Genomic DNA, 27968 nt, shown 5'->3' with positions numbered 1-27968 from the left:
TGGCAGAAAGGCATCTTACATAACTGAAGAAAGTTTTTCTTTGTTCCTTTTTAGGCAAAGCTCGTAAAACAAAATTTACTCATTTGCTTTCTGTTGTTTCCAGAAACCAAACGCACACACGTGTCCTTGCAAACCCACTTACCCAACAGTCAATGCTTCTAATTAAGCCTGCAAGAGCGGTATGAAAGGAGAGGGAAAGCAGGGCAAGCAAAGCGGCAATTTGGCTTCAGTGACAAAAAGCAAGCAGCCTGCAGGCAGTGACTGAAGTATACTAAATAACCTATTTCCTTATGCAGCAATAGCTAGGACTCTAAAGCAGATAAAAGTAAGGAACCACAGCACTCTTCCCCTTTGCTACAGTATCAAAATACCATATTTCTTTGCCTCATCTTCTCAGCAAGCACTGGATCTAGTAAGAAACTTCAGAAAAGCCAAACCTGCACTCCAAGATAGCTTGCAGCATCCTTTATCCAGCGGGCACATTTTGTTTGGTCCCTTTTGCTCACTGGAGCAAGGCTCAAAGAAGACCAAACTGCCAGTCTTTCCTATCAAGGTGTTTTTTTCAGACACCAGAGTCTCATTCATATTCTGTTCAATATACTGTGCTTCTATTAGTCATGGAGATCATAGAATGATTTGAGCTGGAAGGGACCTTAAAGATCATCCAGTTCCAATCCCCTGCCATGGGCAGGGACACCTCCCACTAGATCAGGCTGCTCATGGCCCCGTCCAACCTGGCCTTGAACACCTCCAGGGATGGGGCAGCCACAGCTTCCCTGGGCAACCTGTGCCAGTGTCTCACCACCCTCATTGTGAAGAATTTCCTCCTAATGTCTAGTCTATATCTGCCCCTCCACAGTTCCCATTGCCCTACGTCCTATCGCTACAAGCCTTTGTAAACAGTCCCTCCCCAGCCCCTCCAAGTACTGGAAGGTCACTATAAGGTCTCCTCAGAGCCTTCTCTTCTCCAGGCTGAACAACCCCAACTCTCTCAGCCTGTCCTCCTATGGGAGGTGCTCCGATCATCTTCGTAGCCCTCCTCTGGACCCGTTCCAACAGCTCCGTATCCTTCTTATGTTGAAGATTCCAGAACTGGACACACTACTCAGAACGGGCCACAGTTCTCCAGGTGGGCTTTCACAAGAGCAGAACCGAGGGGCAGAATCCCCTCCCTCGAACTGCTGGCCACACTTCTTTTGATGTAGCCCAGGATACAGTTGGCCTTCTGGGCTGCAAGCGCACATTGCTGGCTCATGTCAAGCTTCTCATCAATCAGCAGTCAACCCTGATTAAAGAGGCTCTTTCCACATAAAACCTTTTGGGTCACATCAAGTTCTTAGATGTAGGAGGTAGAAACTTAAACTTCTACAGTCTTAATTAAGTTTCTAAAAGCAGGGAAGGGATCTGCTTTTGGGTCTTCTGTGGTGGGGGGTTATCTTTCTGTTGACCCTTACTTATTGCAGTACATGGCTTTGTGGCCATTCCTCTATTATCCTGTTGACCACTGAAACTAAGAGGTTAAAAAAATAAAAGAGGAAAAAAAAATTACTAGCCACAATTTGACTCTGGTATTTTTATATTTTGAGCTTAATACGGATATATTCTAATACCACTAGAAAGTTAAGCATTTGGTGCAAGGAAGCAAGAATTCAAACAGGAATGCGTACATAGTCTCAATATGTCCCCTCGCAGTAGCTGCTTTCAGAAAAGTTATAATTCGGCAGTGGACAATACAGCTTTGGTCCCCAGACCTTAAACTGCTTGTGAATACTTGCAAATTCAACACATACTGTGAGCTGAATCAAGCAATCAATGCTATCCCAAAGCACTTTCTAGGCAGGGGTTTTGAAGAGAGGTTGAAAGAGAGGTTGAAAGATGCTCAACTCTACTGTTTAAAGCACTTCACCAATTCATTTCATGTTTCAAGGCACAAAGTTGATCATCAGTTTTAGGTAATGTCTGAAAATATAATCAAGATCACTTATCTTTTGTTCAAACAATTTTCCTATTTGCAGTTCTATAAGTACCACAGTAACTGCAAAGCCTTCCTGACAAGTCATCCTCTGTACATTACCATCCATACAATACTGCTTCTCTCTCAGTGCTGCTGTAAAATTGCTTTTTAAGCAGAACCAGAAAGACTTAGCCAGCTTTTCAAAATGACAGAAATCAGAGTGCTTCAAAATCTCCAGGTATTCCACACAGAATTTCTGTAATACCACAGCAGAGACATTTCCTACATAAGGACTTCATATATATATATATATACACACAAATACATATATATAAATTGTATTTGTATCACTTTACTTTTTGCTTAAGTTATACTCAATTAAAATGATGTTAAAAAGCTGAATGCACTTCAATTTTGGCCTAAGATAGCTGACTAGCTGCCATTCTAATTTAGTTTTGTCTTTGTCACATTATACTGTTGATTTTGAAAGCCCTCATAGTAAGTTTCTATTTATTTTGGCATTACTATGACTTCATTGTTGATGTGCCTGTGCTAGGAAGAAAAACATTTCATGACAGAATATACATGTCAACATTGCTTTACCAAGAAAGAGTGCTCAGCTAAAACAAGGGGTAGGGATGGGACACAGATGACAAAAATCAGACAGTTCTATCACTTGTTCAAATCACTCTCTGTTCTCAAATTACTGGCAGGCAAAGACATATCTGTTAGTGCCAAATTATATTACAGCCATCAGCAATAAATCACACGCAAGAACGATGACACAATATATGGAACTGCAGTGACTGACATCAGTTGACAATGAAACATGGAAACGAGAGGCTGCCAGAGTGAGATGATAGTACTCAAGCATCATTGAGCAGCTTATGCTAGAAACAAAAAGATGAAGAGCAAAGTCTGTATGACCATGTGAGAAGCCGGAGTCCTGCAATGTCAAAGCCCAGGCTACTCAAAGCTGTTACATGCATGGATGTCTCAGCACAGCCACAGAGAAGACACCTAGTACAAACGCAAGGCAGGTCTAACATAATGATGGTGTTTATTTCAACAATTTCTGTTGACATCAAAAGCTAGTGAGAGCTGTCATGTTTTCCAGAACACAACCAAAGGTCCAGCTTATAAGTGACAGAGACAGGAACGCAAGGGATACCTTGGCCAACTTCAGCGAGTGCAACTTCACTTGTGAGGAACTAGGCAGGAGCACGAATAAGCAAGAAAACCCATTAGGGGGACGGGGGCAGGGAAGTGAAAGACGGAACGATTCTTCCTATGCAAGAAGCTACATGTTCCAGCCTGCTGCTACTGTGACAATAGCTACATGCTACAAACATGCTGTTCTGCCATCTGTTTCCCAAGCTCTTAGTCTCAGGAGCAATGTGCACCTCATACACGTATAAGTCACATTTGGCCCAATGGTTTTGGCTAGGGAGTCTACCTGAAAGTGTGCACATCTATATGAATCTCACATATATGCACCACAGAAGGAGAGAAAAACCCACACCACCTATTTGAAGATGAATCTTTATGACGAATTGGCATAGGTACCCACAATAGAAATAAATACATCAGAATAGAGCAATTACATCAGACTTTTTTCCTCTACAAATCTAGGCTAGGTTTGTGGTGCTTTTCTGATGTTTTTCACACATCTTTGAACATCAGTAAATTCACATGATTCTTAGTCAATGTTTTTGATAGCATTTTCTAACCAGAAGAGGCACAGAGGCTGCTTGATCTGCCAAAAATCAACCTGATGGCATTTTCATGGCAAGAGATTTACAACAGTCAACTTCATCCTGTTATCATGCCATATCTCAGACCAACTGAATTCCTTATCTTGCCAAGACAGTGTGCTGATTTTAACTACTGAAATACTAACATTACAGTGACCTTCAGTTGATCCAAACTGAAATTTCATGACAGGTAATTAATTTGTCCTCAGTAAAACACACAAAGATCTGGAAATTTTCTGGAAAATGGTCACCTCTTATCCCTGCCCTTGTGAATAAACAAGACTTCATCACACAGGAGTTGCATTAGAGTGTCAGATGTGTCTCATACCACCATTATTGAGCACCCACAGTTCAGGCTTTAGCAGAGCTCCAGCAAGGCTGCTGTTAACTGCTGACAGGTTTTGCAATGACACACTCTGTTTAGATACTACCAATACCTCTGCATGCAAAGCATCTCTCCAAGTTCAGCAACAAAACCCTCACAGGTTTCTACTGCTGGAATTAACTCTTCTCTTCAGGCAGAAGCACAAGATGCTCCCATGTCACTTGCTTTAGTGATTTTTTTTCAGAATTTCTATTTCCCTAATTTAGGTTTCCTTTTGTTTATTGAATCCTAATGTAGTAACACCAAAGAGTGTTGGGCTCTGCTAAAATATTCATTTATCCTCTATAAATAGCTAATCCATTCAATAACCGTATTCTATACTCTGCATATTCACAGCACCCAAAACTATCAGAAAAAAACAAAAGCTCTTATATACAGAAAACAGCAGTGAACTTCAACCCTACAGATTTTTTTTTTTTTCATTTTGGAAAACAAAGAATCCACGTAAGCCTCTCAGCATTGTCCAGAAAAAATAACACCAAGCCTCTGACAGTTTAAGCACCACGTAAGATTTTGCTTTGTTGAGCAACAGCACAAGAAATTCAGCTCCAGGATAATCAATCAAGACTGGACTCGGCATATTGACAGGTTGCTAAGCTACTAAGATCACAAATATACTAAAACTGTTCAGTCGATATTTTCTCTTTGACTGAGTAGTAACTCTGGCTGTGACAAGGGAAAAAAAAAAAACCCAGACAAGTTGTTGAGACAGATGCCAAAGATTTTATACAAGGAATGTCATGGCTGTTATCTCTTTGTGCATTAACATGGTAGTAAAGCTACATGCATAAACAGCACAAAGAACACATTGCTCTCCCATTTAAAAAAAAAAAAATTACTTTGAAGCACAGCATTAGGCTGGATATGCAGAATGTCTTTTGAAGAGAGGATTCCTACCTACTCGTGCCCTCCCTTGCGCAATTGTCCTTTCATGGCACACTTTGCTTACAAAAACATTAGACAGTCCCCAGTAAACTTGGCCAGTACCAAATGTGTCCTGGAATGTCCTCCAAGTCTACTCCCCTGTGTAGCCTGGATGTTGTTGAAGGGGCAATCAGTTTGTGAGAATGTTCTTTCAGAGACCACTTGTTACAAGGAAAAAAAGAGTACGCTTGCTCAGAAGATAAAGTCTTTTATAGCAGTTAATTTAATAATACAGTCCAGAAACAGGGTGTTGGGCACTCACCTACACAAGAGCACATTTAATAAGCTGGGGGACAGGGGGAATACCACAGTTTCAGGACATTGCATCAAACTCCAGCCACTCCAAGAGGAGAAAACTTTCATGTGGTGGAAGAATCCTTGTCTACGTAAGCCAAGAAGGGAGAATTTTAGACAGTTCAATCCACAATGGTCTCTTACTTCTTATGACTGGAACCACAAGTTCAAATCCACAGTACAAGACAATATTAGTTAGGTTAAGTGGTGCTTTTGATAATAAAATCAGTGAATCCATTGCAGTCCATTAATAAAAGGATGAAGTCCAGTGAGTGCCAGCTGTTAGAGGCAAAGAAGAAAAGTTCCCATTTTCCAAGTGGATTTCTAACTTCATATTACTAGAAAAAAGATAAGTCAAATCTGTGTAGTTTCTATGCAACCATGTCTGAGAACACAGAGGCTCGAGACTCCCAGAATCTCTTAGTGGGGGGGGGGGGGGGAAAACAAGTCATCACAACCCAAACAACTCAAACGTCATATTTCAGAACTGCCTACATAAATTGTTCTCTTGTTCTGCTCTGGACAAAACTTTTAATGGCAACAAGCTGGCAGAAAAATTTGAAGAAAACCTGAGTACATGAGAACATTGTCAGGGAGAAGAAGACCCTGCTAGCTTTTGATCTGTATTGAAGTTGAAATGGCAAAATCAGAATGCTTTGCCTTGTGCCATGTGATTTGCTTTACCTTTCAGAGCTCTACTGGTCTCTACCAGGGGGTCTATTTCAACTTGATAGCTCTTGCACTGCAAGACCACTGCCCTTATCACAGTTCAAACAAACTTCTAATTAATCCAAGTTTAATCTTCCATGGCCAGAAATACAACACCTCCAGATGCAGGGATGGTTGAATTAGCACGTGTAATTGATACATAAACATTGGAGATATCCTGGCAGCACAGAGTCCAAACCTTCCTCACAGGACATTGTGATCAGCAAGATGTTCCAAAAGAACCAGAAGGCTGTAAATCTGATCCAATATAGTAAGGAACACCACCATCCATCATTTGAACTAGGAATACTCAAAGCTTCATTAGCCAACCACATTCTTAATATACTAAATTATACATAGATAAATATATATATATATATTTAATTGGAATAAAATACACTGGATTTTGGTATGCTCATTTGCAAGGGAGTTCCCTCCCTTTCCCAGTTAATTTGAAATTAAAACCTAGAGGCTGAATGTAAGCTCATTCCCAGAGTTCCAAGATGGATATAACACGAGAGGAGGCCAGAAACTGGAAACATGCACTCTGGCTGCAACAGGTTAAGGTGTGAAAGGGAGACCAGATACTTCATTTGTAACCCTGAGAACATAAGGAATTGCAAAGATCTGGAGAAGAGCCTGGGGTTAAAGGTCACCAGGCTTTTTATTGCAGTTAAAGCAAACTCGGACTGGGTGATCCCATCCACGAGAGGGAACCGCTCTGCGGTCATGTGAGCATTCATCACAGAATCCCTGGCCACAGGCCCGACAGTGGTGTTTGGAGAGTTTGATACTGAATTCCTTCCGGCAGTTGTGGCAGTGCAGGATTTCATGGTCTGGCACCCAGTATGCAGGTCGGGCAGCATCTTTTACCAGACCTATGGAGGAAGTGAAGTGAGGGGATGACAAAGAGGGGAAAAAAAAATAAGCAGTGAACATAAGCATGTCAAGAATGTATTCCAGTGAAAGTACTCACACACTGCAAGTCATACCACTGCCATTAAGGGGAAGAAGACCTACTGACAGAATACTTCAGTGAAACTAGCAGCCATTTAAGGTCATTCTGCCATTCTCTCACATTCTCCCTCTCTTCAAAGGGATAAGTGGTTTCTCCTTAAATGGTGGCATCTTCCCTTACTCGAATTCTTCCATACATTGAGAAACTTGCTTCTCCCTACCTTCAGCTTCAACTGTGGCCAAAAACCCAGAGTCGTCAAACCACACATTCAGATATACATGTACTGTCTGAACTGAGAAAGGGATATATTCTTCCTTTAATCGAGTCAGACAACAAACACCCACAAGAGTGATGATAGGATGTGGCACAGGCAAAGCAGTGGAACAATGATCTGTGCAATGAGCAGGAAGTCAGGTCCAACAAAAGCAGATTCAAATGCCAAGTGTTTGCTTGCATACCTGAACTGCTATCCAGCACATGAAAGAGCGGTAAGCTTTCACTGTACTAAGCTCACCATTGAAGATCACGTTCCTGATTACTTTCCCATCATTACCAACTGGGACAGCTTCAGATTCTCAGCCCTCCCTTGCAGAAATACCAAGTGCCAGCAGTATCCATGAACACACTACACTTAGCAGGCACTCAGCATCTCTGGAAGAAATCCAAACCTGATAAAATGCTTCCTAATTGGCTAGTCTTTAGGGAACTCCAGCTGGCAGGTCACTGCAGTGATGCATCAGGGGAGCATGAATTACTGACAGCTTGGTGCACGCAGATTTGCATGAGAGAGGAAAGAGAAGGTATGAGCTACAGAAATAATGGGATGAAAACAAAAAGGAAACATCACACAAGAGAGGCGCACAGGGGGCTGTAGAACTCTCAACCAACAGCGGTATCATAGTGGAGGTGCCAGCCTGTCACAGAAGTTCCTGAAGTTTAATCAGAAAGTTTGTTCTGTGAAAACAAAAATGCCTTAACAAAAAGAAACAAAAAAATCCATCAGAAGAGAACAGAGCTCACCTAAGGGAATGTCCATGGCTGTCACCACTGCTCCAAGAGTGTTCTGTACAGCTTCCCCCACCTTCCTGGCAATAAGTGTTCCCCCTTCCTCATCGGAAGGCAGCTCAGCCACATCTGCATGCCACAAGAGTAAAAGGACTCAGCATCTCAGTTCAGCACAATTTCTCCTACATTTCAGTTAATTTACATTAGCAAAGAGCAGCAGCAAACCCAAAAGGCAGCTTGGAGCCTCTCCTCAGCCTTTATCTCCCACATCCCCAATCTTGGATTGCAGAGGTTTCACTTTCAATGCAGCAATAACGGAGAAAATACAGAGTCTGCTGAAACAGCAGCATCCTTGCTCTGATCCTAGCTCCCTACCAATGGCAGGTGCCAGAAAAACAAAGTAAAGATCCAATTAGAAAATAATTTTGTCGAGGGGTCAGATATCTGGTAGCTCGTTGCAAGGGCCATCTTCCTGCCAGAAGACACTGAGCTCTAGCTTCCCTCTGAAAACTTTGTGCCAAAGCCCAGTTTGAATAACAGTGACTACACCCAACGGGAATAGTTGAGATCCAGAAGCCAGGGACAAAAACTTTGAACTAACTACTGCTCACGGATAATTCTGACACAATAACTCAAAATTACCTAACTGCATGCCCCTGTTTTCATAGCAGTTGTCACACACGCGCACTGGTGCCGGTCCCCAGCCTCGCTCAGGCACTGGACGGGTCTTGGAAGAACAGCCATCACAGAAGCCCTCTCCACAGGCCCGGCAGTGATGTTTAGTGTCGTTATCTTTAAAAGGCGTGTTGCACTTATTACAACTCTAACCAGAACAAAATAGAAAGAAAAGCTGTTACTTTCAACTTTCCTGAATAGAAAAAATACAGGGCAGAATCCCAGGATAGCAAGACTCAGACTGAAGTTATGAAAAATACAGTTACACCCAAGATTTGGGTGCTACCAGTCTCATAATTTTATCCTAGGGAAGAGATTTGGACAGGCAGATGTACAATGGTTAAGCCAATAGATTGCTATGATCCCTTCATTCACAATCACACATTATTACAGCCACATCATGCAGGGCTGAATGGGGAGTATTTGATCTTTGGAGGAGGTAAGAATTCAGAAGACAGTTTTCATTGAAGAAGTATCCGTTCCCTGCAAGACACAGTGAATTATTTTCTAGTTGAATTGTTTGGGTCAGCTTTTTGCATCTGCTATGAAAGCAGAGTTTAAGCCTTGCACCCATAAAAACAGTACCCACAAAAACTGCAGTAGCCAGATTTAAGATGTTGATTGTCTGCTTCGAAGAGCAAGTTCATGCAAGCCAGGATTTTCTGTGATACTGCTGGGAGAGGAGGTCATAAAAAGAGGGAGGACAGAGTCTCTTCAGCAGGGCTGTGCAGAGTCTCTGTTCATACTTTCTCTGGCTGAATCAAGACTGGGAAAAGCTGAAAGCATTTCAGTTCTCAAAATTGTAAGAGAAGGGCAGGCTGAAATAAAGCAAGAAGCATTTGGAATCTGCAAAATACTATATTACTTAAAGGGTGAGGAAAAAGGGGTTTTAGTTATGTAAAGCTTTTCTCTACAGCAGCTGCTGTTTACCAGGATCTGAGAGTTGGGTTTCCAGTAAGCTGGGGCAATCTGGTCAGTCAGCCAGGAGGTCACCGCTTTTGTGGGTCCCAGGCTAAGTTCAGATACTGACTGTGCCATGAAATTCATCCCATCCAACAAACGCTGGGCTGCATTGTTGTTGTCTTTCAAAAATCCATCAGTCTGGAATGAAACAGATATTCATTTGAAAATGAAAACATGGAGACCTTATTCTTTTCAGAAACAGACAGTTCTGCAACATACTGCTCCTGGTAAACTGGAGGGCAAGCATAAGAAAAAATTCACCAGCCCTGCTTTGAATCACAGGCAGGTTTTAGTGGTGTATCATTCACACAAAGTGTTTATAAATTGCCAACCTAACCCCTTCAAGACAGCTAAGATGACAGAAAGCCTTTGCAAAGGTTCTTTTCTTCAACAGCAGAGATAGGGACCAGCTCTAACGAAAGCCAAACCTTTCTCTCCATCAATGTCCAGAAGAACCTACATAAACAAAGAATCATAGAATCATTTGGGTCGGAAGGGACCTTAAAGATCATCCAGTTCTAACCCCCTTGCCATGGGCAGGGACACCTCCCACTAGATCAGGGTGCCCAAGGCCGCATCCAACCTGACCTTGAACACCTCCAGAGATGGGGCAGCCGCAACTGCCCTGGGCAACCTGTGTCATTCCCTCACTATGCTCATCATGAAGAAATTCCTACCTTATGTCTCGTCTAAATCTGCCTATTCCCCCTCATCCTATCACTACAAGCCTTTGTAAACGATCCGTCCACACTTTTCCTGTAACCCCTTCAGGTACTGGAAGGTCACTATAAGATCTCCTCGGAACCTCCTCTTCTCCAGACTGAACAACCCCGACTCTCTCAGCCTGTCCTCCTATGGCAGGTGCTCCAGCCCTCCAATCATCTTTGTAGCCCTCCTCTGGATCCCTTCCAACAGCTCCATATCCTTCCTATGTTGAGGATTCCAGACCTGGACACAGTACTCCAGGTGGGCTTTCACAAGAGCAGAACAAAGGGGCACAATCACCTCCCTCAACCTGCTGGCCACATTTGTTTTGATGCAGCCCAGCATACGGTTGGCCTTCTGGGCTGTGAGCACACATTGCCAGCTCATATCAAGCTTCCCATCAACCAGCACCTCCAAGCAATTCTCCGCAGGACTGCCCCCACCACATCATCCCCCATCCTGTATTGGAACCGCAGACTGCCCCAACACAGGTGTAGGACCTTGCACTTGTCCTTATTGAACCTCATGAGGCCTCATAGACTCACTTCTCCAGCCTGTCCAGGTCCCTCTGGATGACATCCCGTCCTTCCAGTGTGGCAACTGCACCACTTGGCTTGGTGTCATCTGCAAGCTTGCTGAGGGTGCACTCAATATCGCTGTCTATATCATTGATGAAGATATTAAACAGCATTGGTCCCAGTATAGGCCCACTTGTCATGGACTCCATCTCCATCTGGACTTCAAGCCATAGACCACTGCTCTCTGAATACGACCATCCAACCAGTTTCTTACCCACCAAACAATGCATCCATCAAATCCATATCTCTTCAATTTAGAGAGAAAGATATTGTGCTGGACTGTGTCAAAGGCTTTACAGAAGTCCAGATAGATCACATCCATTGCTTTTCCCATGTCCACTGATGTGGTTACCCCATCATAGAAAGCCACTAAGTTGGCCACACAGGACCTGCCCCTGGTGAAGCCATGCTGGCTGCGATTAATCACCTCCCTATCCTCCATGTGCTTTAGCATGGTATTCTAGGAGGATCTTTTCCGTGATCTTCCCAGGTGCAGAGGTGAGGCTGACAGGTCAATAGTTCCCAGAGTTGTCTTTTCTATCCTTTTTAAAAAGGGTAAAATAAACATGTGCTTGGCTGCACACATACACAACAACAATCTAGCAACCAGACTTACCCCTGGCCAGACATGCTCAATTTCTGTCCTCACTACAGTGTTCACAGGATCTTGGTTGCCAAACCAGTACTGTCGGCTGCGGTATACCACCCCACAGTTAGGACACTCAATCACGTATCTGCAGAAGACGAAGACGACTTAGCTCAGTGAGATACTGGAAGTCCAGTGCACCAGGCACTGTAGAGGCAACAGAGAGCACAGAGCTGCAGTACTCACCCTGACCAAGCATACTTGGCAAGACCCAGCCAAGGAGAGTCAGTGGAAGCAGAGGTTTTTGGCACCACACTGACCTCCATCCCTCGTTCGTAACACGCCTATAACACAAAGGCTCAATTAAAACTGCATTCTTGGGAATCCCAAACTCCCAGTGTCCTGGCTGTTTGGCTACATAAAGTATATAATTGGCATACAGAGGCCTCCACAGAAAAGGAGGGCACTCATCAGAATTGATCAAAATCAAACAAAACCCACTATCAGTAATGACATCAGAGAAATATTTCTACAACAGTAAAAAACATGATGGCAGATGAAAATTTTCTTGTCTCCTGCACACCCCCTTCAGGAAGACTGGCTAATACCAAACAATGGGCATAAGCAAATAAGAAGAGTAACTACATCAAGTGTGCAGAAGGTCAACATCACCCAGGCTGAGAGTAGCTGGGTTCACAATTAGCTAGCAAATGATCCATAGCACACAGAGCTCATGACCTCTCCAAGCAAAAATACAAATCCAATGGGGATCAGTTTTTCTTGTCAAGGCCATGAATAACTCTCCCATTTGAAAAAAAATGCAAGAAAACAGGTACGGGTAAATGCCTATGATATTCTTCAGTTATTGGGCCCATCCTTTCCTTCTCCATTCTTCAGACCTTGTCCATGTGCCCCTACTCACCTTGCAAGTGTAAACTCTGTTATCATACTGGTGAGAATATCTGCATCGACTTTTGGATTCATGAGGGACTCCTTCCTTTGCATGATTCATGCTCTTCTTACAGCCACACCTGATTATGCAAAAGCAAACCTTGGGATGATGTCAGATACAGGACAGAGGTCACCAAGAGTTCCTTTACGTTACTAACTTGCATTTCTTTAGGTGTTGTTACCCCAAACCATTTTCACAACTGTGCCTACAGCAATGACATCATTTATTATTGAAAGGCAGGCCCTTTGGAAGGAGGTGCAGCAACTGTTTTACAGTACAAAGCAGCAGCACACAACAGTTCAGTGCACTGTGGCAAATTTAAATTTCACAAAGAATTTTTGGAAGAACTAGCCAAGTTTGGACCAGGACAGACTTAACACTGCAGCCTTTGCAAGGAGCTGCTAGAAGGGCTCTAATAATCATAAAAGAGCAAGAATGTAGCACACTACATCACATTTGAGAGAAAATGTTTCCGGAAATACAATCAGTCCTAACACCAGGCTGCTATAGTACCTCACAGATTCAGCACACTGATGACCATCTACTGCCCTCCCAGGCTCAATCTCCATGCTCTTCCCAGGGAGCTACAAGCCAAACTCTAATCAAACCTGGGACGTCACTTAAATCTAGTCAACGAACACAGGCCAGGCCCATGATGATGTGTGCTCTAGGATTGTTTATAATGTTTAGGTAATAAAAAGCACAAGAAAAATCATCATAGGAAATTTCAGGGAATTTCTTTAGACACTCCTTTCTTCCTGCCCTGTGTGCATTGGGGAAAAGATACAGGAAGAACAGGTTCGTAGCCATACACACACACAAAATAAAAGTAGGCAAACACCATGCATTCAGCAAGGACAAGGCAATAACAGTCAGTCAATTCACTTAAGAGTCTAATTTCAAGCAAATCCTGCCTAGAAGCACTAGCTGTTGATGTTAGGTGTCAAAATGCCACAAAATGTTACGTTCAATGGCTGTAGACCAGGGTAGTGCTATCTTCTAGAAGGATGAAGATGCATTTCTTATCTACTTACCCACAGCTGAGGCACACAGAGGAGCATGTGAAATATTCATCTGGAAAGAAAGAGCTGTGAGCCATCTGATCATCGGGTATCTCCCCACTGAACCGGTCACTTAGAGCCTGTGAAACAGAAAAGAATTAACTGGTAAGGGACAGAGAGCGATGCAGACATTTCATGTAAGCTTTTGCAAGCAAAATCATGGGTTCCTCTACGGGAGGGAGCAGCAGAGAGAGACTACACAGCCAAATAATGTCTTACTAACCTCGAAAACAAGACAAGTATTAGAAACCAAGCAAGAAAATACTGCACTTGTATACAAGTCAGCTGAATGCTTGCAAGGTATTTAGTCTTATCCTCTCCTCCTCTGAATTTTATAGCAGAAATGATTGATAGAATAATGCATCCACCTCTGTGCATACAACCCATGCCCAAAATAGCAGGGTGCTTGCTAAAAGGACTTTGCAGTCTGGAAACCATCAGAAGAAAACTCAGAGTAATTTCTCACAGTACGTGAGAAAATATATAAATATATAAAATAGTCTTTGCTCCTCAGCTCCGAAAACTCTGCCCTGAACTTACCTCTGGCCCCTTGAACAATGCCTTTTCTCTGGTGAAACCACAAGACTGAGACAAAGAGATTTGTTCCCTTTCCTCGGAGCATCTGTTCTCAGATTATGTCAGTCCTTAGTTTTGGCACACTTAACTTTTTCAGTTCTTTTGGGTGTCATGTTAAAAAAAAAAAAAGTAAGCACTGGAACAATGCCAATGATAAGGGTTTTTCTTGATGGAAATCTCTGAAAGCATAAGGTCTAACTGAAACTCTTCCTACAGCTGAGGTAACCACAGTGGTTGCCTTTATTTCCCTTCCTCCTTCCCCCCGCCCAGGGAGTGATGGTGGTGGAGCATCTCTGCTGTCTAGAAAGGGTTGACTGGATATATGCACAGACCTACACATATTTCTCACCACAGCTTCTCTCACATCAGATCTCTACGTAGACATCTGATTTGATAGAATTTCAAGGAATTTATCTTTCATATCTCTTGAATCCATTGGCCAGTATTGGTCAATCTTGAAAAAGTTAGAGGAGATGGACACGGATCTTTAGCACACCTTGTGTTCTCAGGAAGTGAAGTAGAAAAGGTTAATTTGTAGTCAGTAGTGATCTGAACACAGCAACCATTTGACTGGACATGAATTTAAGTATACTAGCAGCTATATCTGTAACTGCATTACTTGATTATTGCAATAAAACCCAAGAAATTAAACTGGAATTAACCACTCCAGCAGTTTTCCCCATGCTGCCTGTCTGCTCCCTAACGCAAGGAACTGTGTACATGCCACCCTGACACTTCCTTCTGTGCTTCATCTACCCCAATTACAGAGCAACTTGAATTATCTGTTCCAACAGCTATAACTAACTTCAGAAAAGACTGCTAAAAGTACCACCTTCTGCAGATCTGCCCCAGCTCTGCCTGTCTCTCTTTGATGACACCTGTGCTCTTTGGGCCAATGAAAATATGATGCTAACCCCGTAACAGTAGCAATGTGTGGAAACTTGTGGAACAGACTGCAGATTTGAAGACTGGAAAATCCCTCTGATACCCTAGCAAGGTGAACCTTATAAGAAAGTCACTAGCATCTCTCTCCAACTCTTTTTCATCAGTCTTCTCATCTGATGCTGCACTTTCGAAATGCTACATCATTTGGCTTGACCTCATATTGTTTTCTATCTCCTTCATCCTTTTTGCCTTCTAGTCCTTGGGTTACACTACATTCAGTGACAGGTTTTGCCAACCATCAACTTCCAAGTTTCTTGCATTTGCTCCCCTGGTGAGAAGGCCATTCTTAGGAATCTCATCAGTAATTCCTTCTGTGCCTCCTATTTGTAAATCCCTGTCATTAAGTGCTTGTCACTCACAACATCAGGGGTTTTATTTTCTTCCCCAGTCGGTTTCTTCCTGGCTCACTTTTTAAAATTTTCCTCTGTTCTGCTCTTCAACTTTTCTTGACCTTTCAGGGTCTTTGCTAAAGTGTCCATTTTAAAGTAAAAAAACTACCCAGCCTACCTGGCAGTTACCAAAAAATCATCATCTTCACGGAAAACTTGCTTTACCCTCAGACATCTGCAAGTCTGCGTCATTGGTTCATGTGCTCTACCTCTATTGGCTGCAACTGACATTTACTAGCAACAGTGATACAAATAAGACTGCAATAAACTCCTCTCCACTTACTTTTAGTGCTTTGTAGATAACCCCAGGCTGCCTAGGTGACCGAGTGGTATTGTTCTCCAGCTGCTGCTCCACAGCTCGCCTAAGTCCAGAGAAATCTGTTGGAGGATTGTATGTCCTTGTTCCCTTGTAGTGGATTGAGCTGAAAGCCTCAGGAAAACAGCTTAGCTTCCGAAACCGATCCTGAATGAGCTTCTCAGGAACTTCAGAAGGATGATCTATATATAAGAGTATCGGCAAGTATATAAACAACTGATGTTTAATACTGAAATTGCACAGCACTCTCATATGCAATGCAGTGTTAGTTTTTCCAATTAAACCTTCTCATACATCTGGAACACACTTAGAATATTTTATAAGTAGGAAAAGAAAAATCGTTTCCAAAAGCAGTTTGTTTTTTGATACGCAGCTTCAAACTCTAAGTTGCACAGGTAAAACCAGAAACCTCTAGGTTTGAAAACACAGATATCCAACATAAGAAGCAATTAATGACATAATATAAGGAAACTCCATGTCAGCATACTTGTTAGCTCTTCTCACCAGACTATAACTTGGTATAGCTAGTCATAGCACCCAGTAAGTGGAGGACATGAATCTTACACAGGCTGCTTATTCTCCATGCCAATCACGTAACAAGAAAGATTGAGCCTCTATCAGCCCTTTGTGCTGTGAAGCACTTCAGAACTGGCCACATCAGGTCAGACTCCACAGAGCTGACCACGTTCTTCTGTCTGTTTCCAAGTACCTGCTCTACATTTCAGAATAAGGAAGCCCCCTCCTTCTTGCCCTAAACACTCATCTGAATTATCCATCAAGACAGAAGGGCACAGCTTGCTTCAAATCCACCTGCTAAGAGGTTTCTTTCTTATTCCTACAATGATCAGAAGTGATTATAGAAGTATAATTTTTTCACTACCCTGACTTTGCACACAGGTACAACCATCATTATGGGTCACTAAATACAACCTGCTGAAACAGCAAATAACAACTATATGAAACTTTAAATTGCTGATCAGCAAATTAGCATTTAAGAATGCCTCGGCAGGCAACTTAAAGGTAATTAAGAAGGCACTTTAATAGCAACCAGAAAGAATGACAAGTTCTTCTGCTAGGTCAAGACCTCACTGCTTAGAAAAGCCAAAATGGAAATGTGGGCCAGCAAGGAGCTGCTGTGGTATTACACAGCAGAAGACTCTCAGATGTTCAGAGACAGCAGGACTGAGCCTCAGACACTGCAGGCCAATTCATTAGGGCTCTGGCTCATCAAAGTATCAGAAATGGACAGAATGAGGAAAGGTTTCAGCATGCCTCTTGGAAACAGAAAAAGTGGGGCCAGGAGAAGAAATTTACATCCCAGTACAGTCAAAACCAAAATGTGCTTCAACAGTACATTTCACTCAGAGGTACAAATAAAGTACACAGTTAAAGTAGGCATAATCCAGTACGACATAAGCCAAGACGAAAGTATTGGTGAGCAAAACTGAAATCAATGGGAATAACAGCGTGCCGGGCCTGCTGCTTTGGCCTTATCAAATACTTGCACAGAGAAAAAAATGGTGTTAAACCAATCTGTGCCATAACAACCTCATTCCCAACCTCGCACCAGCCTCAGAAGGATGGTGATCCACAGAATTTAAAATAGCAGAATGAGGGTACTGTGAGTTCATCCATTTCATGAGGGTGGTGGAGCACTGGCACAGGCTCCCCAGTAATGGTGCCAAGCGTAACAAAATTTAAGAAGCATTTGGACAACACCCTCAGACACACGGTGTGAATGTTGAGGCTGTCCTATGCAGGGACAGGAGTTGGACTCAATGATCCTTGTGGATCCCTTCTAAACCAGGGCATTCCATGATTCTATGTTCCTAGTTTCTATATGCAGTTTTATTTGGGTTTTTTTTGCAACAGGATCCTGAATGTCCCTGCCAAAACCCCAGTGTCTGCTATATCATGATTTTGCACAATGACCCCTCCTATGACTGGCAGAACTCCCATCATGACTAGTCAGTACCAATATCCAGTCGGCTAAGATGATTATTCTGGATGATCTGGGGTAGTCAGATCACCATCAGGGAACGTTCTAGAAGTTAGAGCAAAACCCAAACCACATCTTCTACATTGTAGTAAAGAACACTGAATATTCAATGTAACCTGATAATTTATAGATAATGTTTAGCACATTGTAATTCAGTTTCTTACTGCCTACTCACCAGAGCCCAGCAGCTTGGTGTACACAGTCTCGTGAAAGATGATGACACCTGGACCCAAAGTTGACAGAGGAACATCTAGGCCACAACGGGCTGTAGTAGCTTTTAGCTCCTTGGTGAAATGTTTTAAATAAGCCTCCGAGGCATCACCAAGGAATTTGAAGAGATCATTGTGGAGCCTGTCAGCACGAGTACGGTAGATGACAAGGTCAGAGATGGCCAGGACCTTCAGCAGCAGCCGTGTTCTCTGGCTCAAGTTCACAGTGGCCCCCAGGAGGCCCTCTGTATCAATTACCACCACTTTGCGGACAGGGTCATAGGCTGCCCAGACTCCAACTGTGCAAGACTCTTGGGCTGGAGACGTCTTGAAGACTTCCCGGCCATAGAAGAAAGTGTGGTTAAGGGTGTGAGACTTGCCATCCCCCGTGTTCCCAAAGATGGACACTACCTTTAGATGCTGGTCAGGACTGCAGTCCAGTTTCTTAATAAAGTCTTCTTCATTCCTTACCTTCCAAAAAAAAAAAAAAAAAAAAAATTAAAACTATGCAACTGGAATAAACAACAGTGAAAACACACCTGCTTTCAGGGTTCATAAGATTAACAAGAATGACTACTTCCTGTTCAGATTTCATCATAACTTTCTGAAGTTCCAGAAAGCCCAAAGCAAAACATTAAAAAGCAGTTTTGTAATACATACACATTATTGGGATTTAGGCTGTTGCATCCCTTAGCTGTTTTGGAAGCTATGTGTCCCTGTGACTACCTGTCTAGTGAAACCTCTTGTACCTCATCCACAGCCATGGGTTCTCAGTCACAGCCTGTCCCAGTCCCGCTGATCTGGAGCTGACAGATCCTTCAGGGGAAGGTGCCTTCCTTAAATTGTACAGCGACATCAATTAAGAATGAAAGCTTTGTATCTCTAACCCAAGACAAGAGACATCTCTCTCCATCCCCTTCTCTATTTTGTCATTTCTAGACTCAGACTCATTTACACCTCTGTTACAGGTCTTAGAAGAAGATTCTCTTCTAGAAAAAGTAGTTTTTACCCCATCATAAGTTAGAATTATGGTTAGCCTTCCTTTATAGTTTTAACTGCATTTCCATTCACAAACATCATTCAGCTCCCCATGCAGTCATTCCATCCAAGCTGAGCTGAACTGAAGGTGAAGCTTCTCAGCAGGAAAATAGAGAACTTTACAGCTAAAATCTTCTCTAAGGAGGACATAAAACCTCATACCACACTGCTGTGTAACACATTTAGGTCTGAAGTCTCCTTGTCCCCCGTACTTAGAAATCTATTACGCCTAACATAACAAGTTTCCTAGATGCAAGCCATAACAAAAATAGAACTGTTTAGACAGAAACAAGAACAAGAACTACTAAAATGTCATTTCTGCCTATGAATTTTTTGGAAACAACGTTATTAAAACAATAATGTGTTAAAAGCTTAGGAACAAAATCCATAAAATAGAATGGAGTTTCCAGTGACCTGTACTCATATAACTTCAACTCTGCCTCCAGGCAAAACAAACACATTAAGTGAATCAGACATTTTTTCCATAGTCTTCTCCTTTTAAAACTCTTCATGAACCCTTTAAGGCTTGCTAATATTCATGGAAGTGGTGCACAAAGCCAGAGCTGTGCCACGACAACACAATAGCTCAAAACAAAAATCAAGAGTGCTTGGCATAGTATTCATCACAGCGCCTTCATTTGCTAGTCTTACGCTGTCATTTTGACTTACATTGGTATTTTTGTTGTTGCTTTTTGAAATCTTACAGTTTGCTTGGCCTGATTTTAAAAGAATGTTTTTAGGAACTAAAATACATTTTCTGCAATCAAGAAAGATATCATCATGTAAATAATTAAATTTATAAGCTGTTAGACTTGTCTGACCATCAGCACACAATATTTTCTGGTATACTACCACTAAATCAATAAAGATGATATGGATTTAACACACTTTCCAATGAATGGAGAAATAAACTGCAAGATTTGTAACAGTAGATCCAAATACATACCAGCACAGAATCATAGATTAGTTCACGTTGGAAGGGACCTTAAAGACCATCCAGTTCTAACCCCCCTGCCATGGGCAGGGACACATCCCACTAGGTCAGGCTGCCCAAGGCCCCATCCAACCTGGCCTTCAACACCTCCAGGGATGGGGCAGTCACAGCTTCCCTGGGCAACCTGTGCCAGTGCCTCACTACCCTCACCGTGAAGAAATTCCTCCTTACGTCAAGTCTAAATCCGCCCCTCTCCAGTTTATACCCATTGCCCCTACTCCTATCACTACAGGTCCTCGTAAAAAGTCCCTCCTCAGCTTTCTTGTAGCCCCTTCAGGTACTGGAAGGTCGCTATAAGGTCTCCTGGGAGCCTTCTCTTCTCCAGGCTGAACAACCTCAAACATCTGAAACAAGTCTTCAAGAATAAGTGGACAAAACAATCAAGTGGGAAAAAAAAATACTATTTCCCTTAAAACATTACTTAACACCAGCAATACAAGCATTCCTGCTCCTAGAAAACATTTAAAAAAGGATAAAGCTTACAGCAATTCAAACTAACACCCGAAATCATAGGGAGAAACACCAAAGCAAGCCAAAAAATAAAATCTGCAGTCTTTTAAGCAGCCTTGAACTTCTAAAACACCAAACAGACAGTTTTAGGTAATTGATCTTAAAGACAGAGTATCATATCAAGCATTAAACCTGGAAACAGAACACATCTGTCAGATCAACCAACCTCAACACAGACCAGTTATTTATGATCTAGGTTCTAAATACTGGCAGTTGTGTTTTAACTCTAAAAAAGTGAGTTCCTATCCACAGGTAGATTCAAACAAAAGTCTTAAGGGTGCATGTCTAAAACTCCAGGTCGTACAATTAGGTCATTACATCAGAATTTCAGTGTACATTGAAAACAAGTGAAACCCATACAGCAGATTGCTTCCTTTAACTAGAATCTATAAAACAAACCTGAGAATTACCTGCACCACACTACAGTGCTGTGACCAAAATTCCCATCTTTGCAAAGCTCCTCACAATCACTCCCAGAAAGGCAGTGCATGAATACAAAGAAGTGCAGCTGGCTTACCCCAGCAATTAAGTGCAAAAGACTACTAAAGAAGCAGCTGGAAACTCCGTACTTTTGCCCCAGGAGAAACATTTGTTGATAGTCCCAAATATTTCTTGCTACCAAGTGAGAAACAGGATTGAGTAGCTCCCTGTGAGGAACAGAAACCCACTGCTATGAAACCCATGACATCAGTAGAGCCATGAAAGGGGATTTTAGACTACCATAATTCAAACCCTGTTTCCACTAAGATCACAGGCTAATTCAGTCTGGAAGGGACTTCAGGAGGCCACCAGTATTTTTTCAGACCAAAGTTATCCTGTTCTTTCCCATAGCTCTGGCAAAAGACTTCAGGGACGGTATTTTCAAGGGTTAATACAGAGCCTAACAGAATGAGTCTCAACAGGTCCTACACGTTCCTGCAACGTAGGGTGGAGGCTGCCCACATCTGAAGCCCACATCTACCTATTACAGGATCCTTTCCTGAAAGAGACAAAGAAGTAAGAGTTAAATCCTGCTTAACAATCCTACTCCATTTCAAAATTTTTAAGACAGTGGGGGGAAAAAAACATATGGGATGGGAGGTAATCCAATTTGATTGGACTCTTCCCTAACCCAAGAAGCAATATTGTCCAAAATATTTCTATTATCAGATAAGTTACCCTTGTAGATGACAGCTGAGTTTCATGAAACTGCTGAAAACAGAAGTAAGACTAGACAGCCCACTAACCTGTTTGCTAGCTGAAAAACTACTTTTGCAAAAATTCAAAACTACTAAAGACTTCAAGGTAAATTCAACTGCTGCAGAAATAACACTAATTTAATAGTGTCACCTAACTCTTAAAGAGACAATAAACAATGAAGTATAATTTTTTATTCTGTATCCTAGTACCTTTCAAGTTTGCCATGCATGCTAATTTCACCACATAGCTACCAATTACTAACCCAATGTCACAGCTATAGCAGCACGTCCAGGTGAAGAGATTTGCTCAGAAGACAGCAAGTCAGTGAGTGAGTTCGTGCTGTAACTATTAGTGTTCCTCAATACTAAGGTAACTAGATTACCTGTGTGGTCACTACTTGATACCACTGCCCTTGTTTTTACAAAAGTACTTGTACTACAGTTGCACGCTTCCTAGAATATAGTTGACTCTGGTTATTTTGCCAATTGCAGGATGTTTTGACAGGCAGGCCAAAGGACTGCGCAACTTCTGCCTTTATTTGATCTTAAAGCAAGGCGTCACCAACCCACACAAAAAAAGTAAAGAAGTATACTGCAGCCACATCTGCCTCCCAGTGACCCCTGCAAAAGTGAGAAAGTGGAGGAGATGGAAAAGACAGAAGGGCTGAAGGACAGCAAGCTGCCAGTTTCCTTTTCTTTCTTCAATGCACCCCAAAACGCTCACATCCTGCTCCTGCTGGAGGCACCCAGGAGCTCAAAAGGATTCACTGGATAAGTGGAAAGAGGGTTACAGTAGAGGAAGCAACAGAACATCTCTTTACCCCCAATGAACCTATTTAGTTCAGGAACTGAACCAAGTGCAAGAACTGCTTCAATCAACAGTGCTAATTCCAGAGTGGTTTGCTATGAGCTTCTCTCACCCATATTACGCTCTCTTTGCTTCCCCAACTGCACTCTTTTCAGCATATGAACAAAAGAGACAGCAAGCAAGCAAGAAATTTGGCGTTAATTATGGACCAGGAGAGCTGTACCACAAAGAAGGTGCAAGAACAGTCCCAGAGAAAAGAAATGTTTGTAAGTGGCTACATTCAAATTAGCTGGGAGTCAGCCTGAGACCGTTAAAGAAGCCTTTGTTGAATGTACGCTTCTGAAAATACTCTTCAAAATACTGGTATCTGTCCAGGGAAAGAAAGAACAGTCCTAACCAACAATCACTAAGTAGTTTTTCTACTACTTTATTCCAAGGACTGAAAAACACTTTAGTGTAGGAGAGGGAACAGCAAAACTGGGATGGGAAGAATACTGAAAAAACAGCAAAGTAATAAGAGAAAAATTCCTGAAGTGCATGACAGCAAACTCCCAAAAATACTTTGGCAAGAAAATCTCTTTGAAACAAGAGGAGGAAAACTCATCAATAGTAAAGCAATGCTGATGAGAGACAGAAATTATACTACATATCCTGGTCCGACAGGTCACACTGACCTAAAAAATTTGTCTCATTCTACACTTCCTCCTTTACATCCATGGCAAATACACCAGCTGCGACTCTTCAGTTTACAGAATACAGATTGAAATTCCCAGAAACTTACAGGTAGCTGTGCTACCCTAAAGCACAAAACAAAAACATTCCCCTAACAGTAAATAAAGCAAGAGCGTCACAGGAATTAATACTATTGGCTATATAAATGTTTTTCTACTACGGTGGCAAGCAGTAAGCTTGCATTGACTAACAAAGAATATTTGACTAGAAAAAGCATTCCTACTGACTCTACATTCTCTCACGCTTAGACTTTGGACAGGATCAAATCAGCAAATAAAATAGAGAAATTACAGTACTATCATCAGGTTTACAGTGGAAGTGAGAAGAACAAAGCAGCTAGCACTCCTTAAGATTTATCACCCTGTATCTTGTTCTAACAGAAGGGGAAAGAGAAGGACACATGGACTGCTATGCTGTTCGAGGCTGATTATTTAATGATTGTCTAAAATGCTCTGCATTTTTAAGTGAGAGCTACAGGTCATTCTGCATCATCTAAACTGATTGCAAAGCATTATACAGATCTTGCTCAGTATTTGCTGAAGGAAAGAGCTTAATCTTTCAGGTGTATAACCCTGCAAGCAGGAATAAAAACTCAAGGAATAGAGATGTCTGTTGGCAAAACTGCTAACTGAAGAAAGACAGCTTTAGTGGGTATCTCAGGGGAGACTCAGTAACAAATAAATGCTCCTTTCTCCCACATAAAATGATACCGCTGAGGATGTTTTTGTGACCAGCTAAAGGAGAACCTTACTTTTCTTCCTGCCTCCTTGGTAAAATAGGCAGTAAAGTCAGTATCTTTTCTTTTTCTCTGCAAGACAGAGACTGGATTTGACAGAGCTAGTTTCTGGTCAGAGATCAATGAACTCTTTAAGGCAGACTAATAACAATCAAGCATGTTTCCTGTCTTCTGGGGTCAATGAAAGACTTTCTCTGCTTCTATAACATAATGGTGCTGAGTTCTTCATTAGGGCTTTGAACAAAGTGTTATCATAGAAGCCACTAGTGACACTACAACCAAGTTCCAATCTGGTGATAAGAACTCTCAACATCTGTTCCCTAAGATAAAAATATCAAATTATTGTTATGCATTGCTACGCATTTCTTCTCCCTTACCTCAGAAGTAGCACTAAATAGAATTCAATGTACAACTGATACATAATTTTATCCTTTACACTAAAGAGCTCTTTTGCAAAGGTGCTGTACAAAGACAAAACAAAACTGGATAGTGTTCCAGAAACTGCATACACATAAGTACAAGAGACAGATACAGACCAGTAGGAAAGTTCCAAGAAACCGTGAGACAGTATCAGGACTCACGACAACTATCCTAACCCAAGTTGTGTGTTTATTGTCATATTTTGCTCTGTTTTTCTTAACAGATCTACAAGCATAGAGGACTTCTAGAAAAGCAATTAATTGAGCTTGTTTAAGTTCTTAAGGGAAGTGTCTCCTGTGTGCAAGGGGCAGCACTAGTGGTAGCAGAACAACACTTATTTGAAAATTCAGCAACTCAGAAATAAGAAAGGAAAGCTGACATCTTGATCAGGAGATTTCAGATGGGGGATTTACACACATAAAAAAAAGAAGGCATGCATTTTTGAGCCTAACATGGCAAAGAGGAGATGCAGAAGTTCAGTGACAAGACTGAAGCAATTGACTGAGGAAGCAATCTTCACAATATCATTCTGAGTAGAGATGAGCAAGGAAGATAGATCATGTCAGAGCAAATTAACAAACAGATGCCATACAGCCTGAGAAAAAGGACCCAGAATAGTGTCTAAACAGCAGGTGAAATCAATTTGTAAATTGTGGATGACAAAATATGACAGAAGAAGTCAAAAAGGTCTTATGAGGGGCAATAAAGAAAGGAAATTTTGTGGTTTAGGTCAAGATGGGTGGGGACTAACTCACAAGATTCAAAGAATCATGCTATGTAAGGTGCAAGACACCTGGTGTTGGACTTCATAAGGAACATCATCTTTCTCTGGTTCTTCCACAGACTTGCAGTGCAAACTTGGATTTAACATTTAACAGCATTTTCTTAACATGAGATAAAGCAACTTGTTCTTGAATTGCTCAGATATTATGTTGTTATGATGAACATCACAGAGAAGCCTGCATTTCTCATGCATGAACTTAAGTTACCATCAGTTCTTTACAAACAACTGCTTCACAAGCAGTGGCTTAAAATGGGACCTTTCTTACTAAGTGGATTTGAATAAGCATAAGATGTCTTCAGCTTTCTCAGCTTATGGTTATGTTTGTAAAGCACAAAAAAGCTCCAAACTAGCTCTGAGCAGGCCACCATATCTATGCAACTTGACACAAAGATTATGCAGATCTCAAAATTATAGCTTTATCAATGCAGTGCTGAGCCGAAGCTGAGAATCTTTACCTCTCAGCTAAACTAATTTGCTCAGGCACAGCTCCTTATGGATTAATCTACATTGCTTCTGGATCTAAACTAGCTCAGTCATTGCTTACATGCTATAAATGTCCTTCAGTTTCAAAGCTACCACCTCCAAGAAAACAACAGAAACAATGAGATGAAACATAATCACTTGAGCTTAACTACAGGTTCCAAAGGAAACTAAAAAAGAAGTCTTTACCTTGCATTCTTATCTCACTGAACCAATTCAAGTTAGAGATGTGTAAACATGTATATATCTGTATCTCAATCCATTGTGTTTGCTAGGCAGCATAACTAGTTTTCTGCGTAATTTCATATGACAAGCATTTAACATTGCTATGGCAGATCTTACCAAAATCTATTCTATTCTGGCAAAATCAGCAGTTTTCTCTCGTTTCCTAACTAATGCAACAATCTTCAAGTTCCAAAGGTCAGGAAACAGACGGTTAAAGATAGCTGGGCTCCACAATTCTGATAAATCCTTCTCCCTTCTGCTCAAGCTCAAAAAGCTACACACCTTCAAACCCTGAATCTCCACATATAAAATTATTACTGTTTTGACATTTTTGGACAAAAAGTTGGATTAAACAGAGAACATGCTAAGGATTTCTCCCCAGTTAATCAGCAATAATCTTACTAACAACAAGCACAAAAGACTGAAGATCACTTTTCTATAGTTAAATTGACTGGTCAGTATTATTAAGAGTAAAAGATGCTACAGAAGATGTCTTCAGAGCTAACTTGTCATCTGACAGCCCTCTCTAAATAAAAAGTCCTCATGCCCACTAGCAGAAACATCACTATAATAGCAAGCACTCTAAGTTCAAGCTGCCAGAAAATACTTTAATTGAAAGCTCTCAAACTGCCTGGACACTGGCTGTGAGATGTCATGTAAGTATACAGCTATGAGGAAAAGAAGATGAGTCCTGATGGAAGAGCTCCGATTCAAAATCTTGAGAGTAAAGCAAGATCACTTTTGGAGAGCTTTTTCAACCCTGTTCTGATCAAATTGCTACAATCTGATAAAGGACCACTGCTGTCTTAATAAAGAAGTTGGTTTCACTGCCTGTGACATTTAAATGGCAATGCACTTGCTTGCAAGAGGCAGCCAAAAGTCTGCCTCAATAAGACTCAGAGATTCACAAGTACAAAGATAACTTAAACCAGTGCAACCACACACAGCCACAGCTTATGAGGAGCTCTCCAAGATAGCCCTGTTTTAAGGCATTTCAGAGCTTGCTCTGGTGGCTGGATGAAGATTATTGAAAACTCTGCATCTAAAAGCAATATTTGCATGTCATGCACTATGAGGAAATGTGTGCGCGCTTAGGAGAGGCACACAAACTTAGGACTGCTACTACACCTGAAACTGAATCGCTCTGTTTACAGTCCACAGTGTCCTGCATAGTGTGTTTTCTACGTCAGTGCATCATAAGTACCGTCATCCTTTCCTCTCTTTCTCTTCCAAAAGGGATAAGGATCTGTCAGTCAATACACCTGAACTGATTAAAATGTGACCCCCTCTTCCATAGCATAGAATAGATAAAAGATACTTAAGTCACATATCCTTCTAATGCATGGCAGACACACCAACTGTTACTATGATGGATACAAATAATTGATCTACGAACAATCGGAGTATCATCACAATTTTTTGCCATTGGTAGCATAAACATGTTAAGTTATAGCAACCGCATATTGAGCCTTGAGGCAACTACACATTTTCCTTCATTGTCTCCTGAATGAAGTTTAACATGAAGGATGCAAACCGGAAGCCAGAAGACAAAGCTCTATTTTCAGTTGTGTAACTAATCTGCTCTATGACTGCTACAAATTGCTGTATTTGGAAAGTATTTTTACAATATAAAGCACTTACACTCACCAGAGGTACCGTCTAACAGAAGACTTAACTAACTACACATACTGAAAGTTAGACTCCTTAAAATGATGCTTCCTGAGGCTGTTACTAGTCAGCTGGTATTTCTGTCATTACTACCAGCAGGCCTACCCCAAACTGAGGGCCAATATCCTCTCTTTCAGCAAAAGGCTAACATACATTTGAGACAAGCAATATAGCTTAACCATGGTGCCCGTAGGACTTGGAGGGCACATTTTGGATCCTTATTTCTACTTTATCCTATTCCTAAAAGTAGGATGGATTTACCGATGATAAAGGAGGGTAGCAGGGGGCTACAGAGTTGCATTAGCACCGCTTGGTACAGCACCCACTCCTAGTCATGTGGTAGGACTCCCATTTGCAGGATATCTATTGTAAGACTCTCAGTTCAATTTTGTTCAGGAATGATCAGCATCCTGCACAGATAGCTCTTATCTTAGTTGTGTGTCTCAGTATTAGAGTCAA

At 41.7% G+C, this 27968-nt stretch overlaps 1 protein-coding gene across 3 annotated transcripts in view; it reads right to left on the bottom strand.

The window, feature by feature from the left end:
* Positions 1–1578: 1578 nt before the first annotated feature.
* Positions 1579–27968, bottom strand: part of ZFYVE1 (zinc finger FYVE-type containing 1) — a 28469-nt gene continuing 2079 nt past the window's right edge. For 2 of the 3 annotated variants that reach the window (XM_054066897.1, XM_054066896.1), the window contains exons 4-13: positions 17903–18407; positions 15696–15910; positions 13476–13582; positions 12412–12520; positions 11736–11833; positions 11520–11637; positions 9588–9758; positions 8625–8805; positions 7998–8111; positions 1580–6897 (exon numbers count right to left, since the gene is read on the bottom strand). In XM_054066897.1, the coding sequence (XP_053922872.1) occupies positions 6665–6897; positions 7998–8111; positions 8625–8805; positions 9588–9758; positions 11520–11637; positions 11736–11833; positions 12412–12520; positions 13476–13582; positions 15696–15910; positions 17903–18407 (1851 nt within the window). In that variant the 3' untranslated portion in view covers positions 1580–6664. Of the gene's footprint in view, positions 6898–7997; positions 8112–8624; positions 8806–9587; positions 9759–11519; positions 11638–11735; positions 11834–12411; positions 12521–13475; positions 13583–15695; positions 15911–17902; positions 18408–27968 lie in introns of all 3 variants that reach the window. The other variant, XM_054066898.1, reaches the window with a different exon arrangement.

The sequence above is a fragment of the Cuculus canorus genome, chromosome 5 (genome assembly GCF_017976375.1).
Source record: "Cuculus canorus isolate bCucCan1 chromosome 5, bCucCan1.pri, whole genome shotgun sequence".
NCBI lineage: Eukaryota > Metazoa > Chordata > Aves > Cuculiformes > Cuculidae > Cuculus > Cuculus canorus.
The sequence above is the reverse complement of the archived record's forward strand: the minus strand, read 5'-3'. Positions and strand labels throughout refer to the sequence as shown.